This window comes from Nematostella vectensis, chromosome 13 (genome assembly GCF_932526225.1).
Source record: "Nematostella vectensis chromosome 13, jaNemVect1.1, whole genome shotgun sequence".
NCBI lineage: Eukaryota > Metazoa > Cnidaria > Anthozoa > Actiniaria > Edwardsiidae > Nematostella > Nematostella vectensis.
Genome location: NC_064046.1, coordinates 11,818,605 through 11,828,419, shown reverse-complemented (window position 1 = coordinate 11,828,419; position 9,815 = coordinate 11,818,605). Strand labels below are relative to the sequence as shown.

The 9,815-nt window shown below is 40.8% G+C and overlaps 1 protein-coding gene across 5 annotated transcripts in view; it reads left to right on the top strand.

Moving 5' to 3' along the window:
• The first annotated feature begins 1,512 nt into the window (after positions 1 to 1,512).
• The window catches only part of LOC116603340, a 35,499-nt gene continuing 27,196 nt past the window's right edge, over positions 1,513 to 9,815 (top strand). The window contains exons 1-7 of one of the 5 annotated variants that reach the window (XM_048720876.1): positions 1,513 to 1,662; positions 2,008 to 2,134; positions 3,056 to 3,096; positions 3,172 to 3,209; positions 5,394 to 5,801; positions 6,147 to 6,310; positions 8,493 to 8,730. In XM_048720876.1, coding sequence (XP_048576833.1) covers positions 3,084 to 3,096; positions 3,172 to 3,209; positions 5,394 to 5,801; positions 6,147 to 6,310; positions 8,493 to 8,730 — 861 coding nt within the window. In that variant the 5' untranslated portion in view covers positions 1,513 to 1,662; positions 2,008 to 2,134; positions 3,056 to 3,083. Of the gene's footprint in view, positions 1,663 to 1,801; positions 2,135 to 2,765; positions 3,097 to 3,171; positions 3,210 to 5,393; positions 5,802 to 6,146; positions 6,311 to 8,492; positions 8,731 to 9,815 lie in introns of those variants that run through there. The other 4 variants (XM_048720879.1, XM_048720878.1, XM_048720875.1 and 1 more) reach the window with 4 other exon arrangements.

Sequence of the window (9,815 nt, the reverse complement as noted above, 5' to 3'; positions counted from 1 at the left end):
TTGAATTTGCCATGCAAAAAGTCACGTGACTTCTTAGCGCAACTCCCCTGTCACGTGCACCAAGCATCTCTCCTGTCACGTGCACCAAGCATCTCTCCTGTCACGTACACCAAGCATCTCTCCTGTCACGTGCACCAAGCATCTCTGCTGTCACGTGCACCAAGCATCTCTCCTGTCACGTGCACCAATCATCACTCCTGTCAAATGCACCAAGCATCTCCCCTGTCACGTGCACCAAGCATCTCTCCTGTCACGTGCACCAAGCATCTCTCCTGTCACGTGCACCAAGCATATCTCCTGTCACGTGCACCAAGCATCTCTCCTGTCACGTGCACCAAGCATCTCCTGTCACGTGCACCAAGCATCTCTCCTGTCACGTGCACCAAGCATCTCTCCTGTCACGTGCACCAAGCATCTCTCCTGTCACGTGCACCAAGCATCTCCTGTCACGTGCACCAAGCATCTCTCCTGTCACGTGCACCAAGCATCTCTCCTGTCACGTGCACCAAGCATCTCTCCTGTCACGTGCACCAAGCATCTCTCCTGTCACGTGCACCAATCATCACTCCTGTCAAATGCACTAAGCATCTCCCCTGTCACGTGCACCAAGCATCTCTCCTGTCACGTGCACCAAGCACCTCCTGTCACGTGCACCAAGCATCTCTCCTATCACGTGCACCAAGCATCTCTCCTGTCACGTGCACCAAGCATCTCTCCTGTCACGTGCACCAAGCATCTCCTGTCACGTGCACCAAGCATCTCTCCTGTCACGTGCACCAAGCATCTCCCCTGTCACGTGCACCAAGCATCTCTCCTGTCACGTGCACCAAGCATCTCTCCTGTCACGTGCACCAAGCATCTCCTGTCACGTGCACCAAGCATCTCTCCTGCCACGTGCATCAAGCATCTCTCCTGTCACGTGCACCAAGCATCTCTCCTGTCACGTGCACCAAGCATCTCTCCTGTCACGTGCACCAAGAATCTCCTGTCACGTGCACCAAGCATCTCCTGTCACGCTCAATTAAACAATGGTGCTTCCAAAATAGAGTCCGTAAACTGGTACCTTTTATAATTGGGACACAATACTATGAAATTAAGCAAGAAAATTAGAATGCTTAGCGTAGATATTTGAATTTGCAATTCGAATAACATTGATTTTAACGTCAATAACTGCGACTTAATGCACGACGGGCGGTAAAAATATGATTCACTTTAAACCGTTAAGAACGGAGGAAATTTAAATCAATCTCAAGAACATTCCTTTTGCCATCAAAGACTGCTATAATATCAAGAATTGTAAACAACATAACGAAGAAAATGTTTTCAAGGTGTTTTTGTCAGGTCCCATTTTGTTTACGAACGGATATATTCCTAAAATAGTTTCGACTGATTGACGTACAATAAAGGCATCAAGGTGTTTTCATAAAGATGTTTTTCAGGTGGTTTCTATTTTTGTCATCTAATGATCATGCCCTCACGGTATCCTTTCAGCCTCTCAACAACGCTTTGTGTATGCCATTTTTTTAGTTTTGAAAACCAAGGGTTTTTTTGTTTGGGAGAATTCGAGAGCAGATCTGTGGAGCACAGACCGCAGGTCGAGGCGCGACGCAAAAGACAAAAATAATTACAACAGCGCGCGCTCATGGCATCATTTCAGTGCAGGTCAGCACGCACACAGAAAAACAAAAAAAAACTGGCTTCAAAATTCCAAGCAATATTTACTTCATTGTTTGGTGGTTAGTCTATTTGGACTTATTTTGCAACTCCCTAATTACCTGGGACACGTTTTTTTTAATAATAATATTTTTTTAGTTTTAAAAGGTAAACGTTTGTGGGAATTCACAGGGTTGTTGAGTGATGATGCACGAATTCCCCTTGCACGATTTAATGTGCGTCATAGCATGACCCACAAATCAGAGCGCCTGTAATATCTCAATTATTTTTTAACACAGTATGACTTCGTCACTTTATCCAACTTCTTCACTTTATCCAACTTCTTCACTTTAGCCGACTCCCAGTTTATCCAAGTCGAGTGAAATTCTGAGGGTTCGACTAGAAATTCAGGTGATTATACTCACCGCCAACTTAATCTACGGTCGTCCATAGTTTCATTAACGTACTTCATTTAACGGAGGTAAGAATCTGTGAACTTCAACTTTCACCTCTCGACACCTCGTATTAACCTAACGTCAACTCACGTCACCCTACTCATACAAGTTGACTCATAAACCCGTAACTAGCACGAGAAGAGCTTGGCACTCGCTAGCTTCGGCAAACAAAATCTGATTTTTTTTTCTAACTGAAAGAACCAAATTCAAACTAGAAATATATTGTCTGTTGTATAATGCATCCTTTTCTCTGTCTCGTTTTTTTTTCTCGTACAGCCTTGTTACCCTGTCTCACAATATTACTTTCCAAGAAAACCTTTTCGCATAGTGCTTGATAAATTATATTCTTGTTATTGTATTTATGCTAAAAAAATATCGGCTTTGTGCAGTAACTATGTAAAATTTTTATTCAAGTTAGTTTTTGCTTCCCAAAGAAATGTTTTTATTTACTCTTACATGCGCCTCTATGTAAATTTCTTTGAAAGTCTTCATCAAAAATTATGCGCGACCTCATTTTTTCTGCAATGCACAAGCTCCCGGATGTCTCCAACAGAACAGAATGGAAGGTTTTCTCACTATTCCACAGGGAGCTCAAGCTCACAGTTAGTGGTTTTGGGGTTTTGTGAGAAATTCTTAATAAAAACACACGTTACTCACCGAGCGGTTAGAAGTGATCATTTTAATTACCTCTGTGAAGTTTCGTAAAATTCGGTCACCCCTACCTCACTCTACATCTTATATTATGTAGAGTGAGGTTAATGGTGACCAAATATACGAGACTTGGTCTCCCTCTGACTATATTTCACTTAATCTTTCAGTAGCCAATAAAAGACATGGCTTGTTTTGCGATTGATGAGGGTTTCTCATAACTTGTTTTTCTCGATTCCCTACCGTTTTAATCTGCTATATTTAGAGCCTTTCAAGCAACGTTGATTTACACATTTCAGGAGTTGTTGGAAAGAGAAAGAAGAACAGATGAGTCCAAAAGGTAAACAGATTCATAATATTTCAATTTTGCATTTATCGAAAGTTCGAAAATTCTAATTTTTTCCTGTCTTTCCAGACATTTTGGTCCTCTGGCAATTCTTTCTCTTCGCGCAGGTATGGAGTGAGGGAAAATATACAATTCGTTATTTTGATTCATTTTAATCCATAAACATCGGCCTTTAATACCTTTATTGCATAGTTTACGTGCTAGATGTCAAAGTAGATGTCTAACTTGCTAAGTACGGCTGAATAAGGACACTTTTATTTTCTACTAATTCGATTTTTTACTAGAAAAAAATTCGATTTTTTACTAGAAAAAAAGACTAACACTTTTCAGTCAATTTTGTTGAGCATTTGTCTTCTCTTATATACCTCTCAAAGCCGCAAATTTAGAAAATATTTTGTTTTCCCCAATGTTATAAGTGTTACGTACTCTTTTCAAGCAGGACGGTTTGATCCAATTTCGTTTGTTGTCCTATTTGCATTTTAGAATGCATTCTTACAGTGTATCTATTATTCATTACAGTTGATGCATAGGATGAATAGTTTAAGAGGCATTAGGATTTAGCTCTTAAGAAACGGAAACCTTATCGCTTTTCCTTAGATCGTTTGCTTTTTTTATTTCAAACAGATCAATGACAAATATCAGCTTAACAAAAAAAAAGGTTTTTGGACGTAGGGGAGATACATGAAAATAACAGGAAAATGCAGCCGTTCAGTTTGGACCGTTACCATGACTACCTGAAAACAAAACAAAAATAAATAGATAAACAAATCAGTTATTTACCGGCTTTTGGGTCAAGCCGTGGAGCTATGACAATAATATAACATTTCTTCTGTCAAATATTTTTTGAGATGTCCTTGGTTGTTGAAGCTTCTCATGAATCCTTTTGTGAAAATTCTCAATATACCTGCATAAGAAGCAATAACAGATCCCTAAAACTACTGGGAAATTAGTAATAGAATGCTATTCTAGTGTTTCCTTCTATACATCTTAATAAATTGAAAGCTAGATTAATGTCAAAGCGGCTTATTTGAACAATCTAATATAGATTTTTCTTTATTATATGGTTACGACAGTGCGCGCGCTGTGATTGGCTAATTGGTAGTCATGACATCCCCTTGTTGCCTCGGATGGAGGGCATTATGGAATTGCGTATTGCCCTTCAAAAAATTTCACAATCTTCAGCGGACATTCGAGTAGCGAATTCTAACACCCAGGAGAGATAGAAATCGTTGGTTGGCGGGCCGTCTTTTTCCGTATTCGACCGGGAAATTCTGTGAGCTTTCCTTGTGTTGTTTTGTTCGGTCGTACGATATTCGCTTAAACAAAATCGACCAAAAAAACAAAGCCCCCCCACCAAAAAAAAAAAACAAAAAAAAAAAAAAAACAATCAAACAAACGTGTCTTCAAGTTGATAATGGGAGAGGACGAGCAATCTGAGTCGGAATTTTATAAGAAGAAAAACAATGACGAACCGGCGAGCTCCACCGATAGCCAAGAATACCAAGCTTATAATAACATCGGAGAAACAAACAAATGAATAAATAACAAGGGGTGCAAAGACCCAAAAAGAATCTCTTTTTAAGACACTACATGTTATTTGTAAATGCAATGTTTCCATCAAATAATAAAGCAGGACAAAGCTATTGGTCTTTCATTTTACTTCATAAGTTTGTTGGAGTTTTCACACCAAACATTCCATTTATGCCGCGAAGACTGACATCTGAGCTTTCTTTGTTATTATTTGGATCAACTTCACCTTTCAGGATAAAACCTGTTGCTTTCAAAAGGTGCCAATAGGAAGAAAATAGCCCGAAGTCGGCCTTCAATTACCACGCGTGTTACATCGAAATCATCGATGAACGCTGTTCCGATGTCCATTTCTTCTTTTTACATCTGAAGGGCTACTAAAAACACTATCTTTCTATCTTTTCTCTTCAATTCTTGTTTGGTATGTTGTCGTCTTATAATGTTGTTGAATCTTTTCACTCTTCTATTTTTAGTTGGCCGCACGCCGCAGTGTTTCTTGTTTCCCCCCCTTTTTGAAATCGATCGATGAAGCATTAATAATAATGATAATAGGTGCGAAATAATAATAATAATGATAATGACGATGATGACAATGATAATGATAGGGTTTATTCGCCATAGTAGTTTACATGAATAAAGTTGTTTGTTTTCTGGTCATTTTCTAAAAAGCCTCAGTCGATACGCCAAAGCCTCAGTTTGATATTTCTAGGCATGACCTCGCTCATTCTCGGTTAGTTAGTAGTTAATATGTATGTTATTTTCAGCTGATTGGTGCGACCATCAGGGATGCCAAACCTCGCCTATTCATTGATGGCTCGACCAGGCCTTCTCCCATGGCGAGAACACCTTCTCCAACTTTGAAACCACCTCCTTCAGCGACCAGGCCTTCTCCGACTGTGAAACCACCTCCTTTAGCGACCAGGCCTTCTCCGAGTGTGAAACCACCTCCTTCAGCGACCAGGCCTTCTCCGACGGAGAATCGACCTTTTGCTTCAGTGACCAGGCCTACTCCGACGGCGAAAGGACCCTCTTCTGTAGCGACCAGGCCGTCTCCGACAGCAACCAGGCCTTCTCCATCTGTTGCAGCCAATCAGACAACTGTAGTCGCCGAGATGTGTGTCATGGCGGAGGAGAGGCGTGGCTTGAAAGAAATTGTAAAGACTCATCTAAAGGTTCGTAAATGTAAAAGAGACAACTATATTTTCAGGTAGCCTCCTACGCACGCGTCTCGAGTGATTCGGGAAAAAAAGTTTTTTTTCGATTTTGGGCTTTCTGTGGCGTGTCCAAGAAAGAGTGGAGGCCTGGGTTAGGGGAAAGAGGGATTTTGAACCCCTTCCCTCTTCCGGTTCCGGTTCAACTCGCCACAGGAACCCCAATTGCTAAAAATACTGAAAAAATACAAAAACACTCGAGATGCCTGCGGAGGAGGCTTATTTTCAGGAACGTTTTCTTTTTTTAGTTCTTTTAAGATTAAAATCAATTCTCAATAAAAATAAAGCCTTGTGTCGTCTTTTCAGGTTCCCAATCCAAGGTGGATTGGAGTCGTACCAAGTAAGGAGACCCTGGAGAAGGGGACTTGGTACTATTGGCACTATAAACAGAGAAGCAAAGCTGAAGATCTGTTCAAATGCAGCGACGGTCAAATGCAAGTCTTGGATCTTCTTTACGAGCATTACTTGAGGTAAATTCCTGAGTATCGATGTGTCGCCTCAACTTTAAAGACATTGTTACCTCTACGGCTTCCCTGCTAGCAGAGGCCTCTTATCTCTGTATTTCGCTGGCTGGCGTTCGCGAGGAAAAGAGACCTCTGGCATGAGTCGAAACTGTATTCGTTGCGCATGCGTGAGCGTTTCTAAGCGACCGCATGACGTGCCAAAACCCGTACCATCGCGTGAAAGCTGTCAATATACTTTGCATGGGTTTTGTCGCAAATAATGAATCAAACTCCGGTTAGTTAACCTCTTCGAAAAAATAAAACAACTGTTCAATTTCAATCTCTCCAAAAGAGAGAAAATTATGAATGAAGATAAGGCATTAAATGGGGCTAGTCATTTTGGGCTCAAGTAGTGGCCAGTAAAAAATGAACGGAGCATGCGCTCTGGATCTCCCCGTCCACCATTCGCGGACGGCGGTTTGATGAAACAAAGTTTCGACCAATGGCAGAGGTCTCTTTTCCTCGCAAACGCCAGCCCAGCGAAATACAGAGAAAAGAGGTCTCTGCTAGCAGGGAACTCTACGGCCAACGTGGATACTTTTTCTTACAGAAAAATGTGGGCAAAACACGGTGGATTATTATTATTATTATTATTTTTTTTTTGGGGGGGGGATCTTTAATCCCTTGAATGCTACAGAAAGACCCCCGGTTCAAATTCCCCGATGGGGCGATGGTGGCCGTGTGGCCGCTGAATGAAGGTGATGGAGAAACAGTGTTTGAGTCACCAATACTTGGACCCTAAAAAGAGGATGGCTGATTAAGGGTGTACTGACATCTGTTGCTAAGGAAAATTAAATATAGCATAAAAGCCTTGTAGAAAGTCTGATATCTGATATTTTTGGGGTCTGATATTTGCCAAGTTGACCACCACAAGTGTGCTGACTATCATGATGACGTTCCCCGTGAAATTACTCGAAAACAAATATTGAATACGTTTTATGAATCTTGAAGGATGGGTGCATTAAGCCAAGCATGCGTTTTAGAAAAGATTAAGTAATTGTTTTTTTATGATTTTTCAAAGATCATGAAATCCAGATTATTTGATATAATTCTGGTTTCTGTTAAATTTACGCTAAATCCATGCTTGGCTATATGAAGGAGAATTAAATAAAAAGGAATACAGAGAAAATATTGCGTTTTGAAATAACTTGGCGACATAAAAGCTTTTTTTTTAGAAAACGCAGAACCGGAAGTGAAACAAAGCCCGCGCGTGCACATTCGGCCTGCTCAGACACACTGATATCTCAGATGATGAAATTGAAATGAAGTTTAAAAATTCCAATAGTGTTTCATGGTATTTACTCTTTAAAGGAACGATATCCGTTATGTCATGATGAAAATTTAAAAAGTATTTTAAAATTCTGATACAGCGCGCTACTTTGATGTTCAGTGCGTGAGCGAGCGTTCGGTGTTTGCAGCGCGCGCAGGTAGTGAAAATTGAAAACTTTGGCTTCAAAAAGGTTGGCTTGACTAAATCTTTGCTGAATCTTCGTTTACAAAATATGGGAAATATCATCACCCGAAAAGGCTGAGATCAACTTAAAGTCAATTTTTGGAAACTTGAAACGCATACTTTTATTTCTTTTACTTCAGGGAAGCTTGGAATGACAAATCCCGTGTTATGTATATGCGCGCGCTTAATGCCACCAGCGTAGCAACGTCGTTACTGAGCAACACTAATGTCAGCACACCCTTAAGGGTGCAATATTTTTTCTGTATTCCTTTTTATTAAAATCTCCTTCATATAGTAAAGCATTGATTTAGCGTTAATCTAACAGAAACCAAAATTTTATCAAATAATCTGGATTTCAGGACCTTTGAAAAATCATAAAAATACAATCACTCAATAATTTCTAAAACGCATGCTTGGCTTGATGCACTCTTCCCTCAAGATTCATAAAACGTATTCAATATTTGTTTTCGAGCAATTTTACTTGAAATATTTGCTTTCATCTGTATCTATGACGTCACATTATGACGTCACGGGGTAACCTCATCATAATAGTCAGCACACTTTTGTTGGTCAACTTGGCAAATATCAGACCCTTATGACTTTCTACAAGGCTTTTATGCTATATTCACTTTTCCTTAGCAACAGATGTCAGTACACCCTTAATTAATACGTCCGTATGTCCACATAATTTTGCAGATTCGAGCCGAGGGAGTTTTTTGGGTTCGCCCGTGTGAAAATCTTCCACTATGATGTCCAACAAACTCGGTCGAGCAGCGGGCAAACACAGACACCAAGTTGCGTACAAGTACCCACGGCAGCTAAATCCTTTCAATTGGCGTTTATTATCCCACCTCGACCGTCTTATCTGGAGATAAAAGCAAAGAAAAAGGATGCTTTCAGACTGAAAGAAGATGAGAATGACGATGGACAATTAGTAAGTAAAAACGTATTTTATCTAAAGGGAAAGTGCATGTAATAAGAAAATATTCAAATGTGAAAGAGATAAAATGTGAAATCAGATTTTCTAGTTCACCTCATCATCCAAGTTATTGAAAGTAAGATAACAATTTACCAGATTATATTGGGAGCATCTAATAAAGTTACTAAAAAAACACTCAACAACCGCGAGCGGCGCTCATTCGCTTGGACACAACGTTCAATGGCAATCACAGACACTCGTGAGGATGATGATTCATACGCTAATATTTATTATGATGAGGAGTGACAACGATGATGACGATGATGATGATTATGATGGTGATGATGATAATGACATCATAATGATGATGTTGATGTTGGTAAAGGCGATGACGATGATGATGATGATGGTGTTAATGATAATACTACTAATATTTTTTTGATAATAATAATTTCATTTCAATATCTACACTAATAAGAATCGATATAAGCACTAATAATATTGAATTACAATTGCGAAGAAAAAGTGTCTTGAACTATTTACTATTTACATGGACTATATTCTCAAATGATAAGGTAAAAGTACTATATATTAAAAAATGCAAATACTAATAATAATGATGATGACGACGACGACGACTGTGATAATGATGATGATATGATGGTGGTGGAGGCGGAGGTGGTGGTGGTGGTGGAGGTGGTGGTGGTGGAGGTGGAGGTGGTGGTGGTGGTGGTGGTGGTGGTGGAGGTGGTGGTGGTGGTGGTGGAGGTGGTGGTGGTGGTGGTGGTGGTGGTGGTGGTGGTGGTGGTGGTGGTGGTGGTGGTGGTGGTGGTGGTGGTGGTGGTGGTGGTGGTGGTGGTGGAGGTGGTGGTGGTGATGGTGGTGGTGGTGGTGGTGGTGGTGGTGGTGGTGGTGGTGGTGGTGGTGGTGGTGGTGGTGGAGGTGGTGGTGGTGGTGGTGGTGGTGGTGGTGGTGGTGGTGGTGGTGGAGGTGGTGGTGGTGGTGGTGGTGGTGGTGGTGGTGGTGGTGGTGGTGGTGGTGGTGGTGGTGGTGGTGGTGGTGGTGATGATGGTGATGATGATGAAGATGATGATGATAAT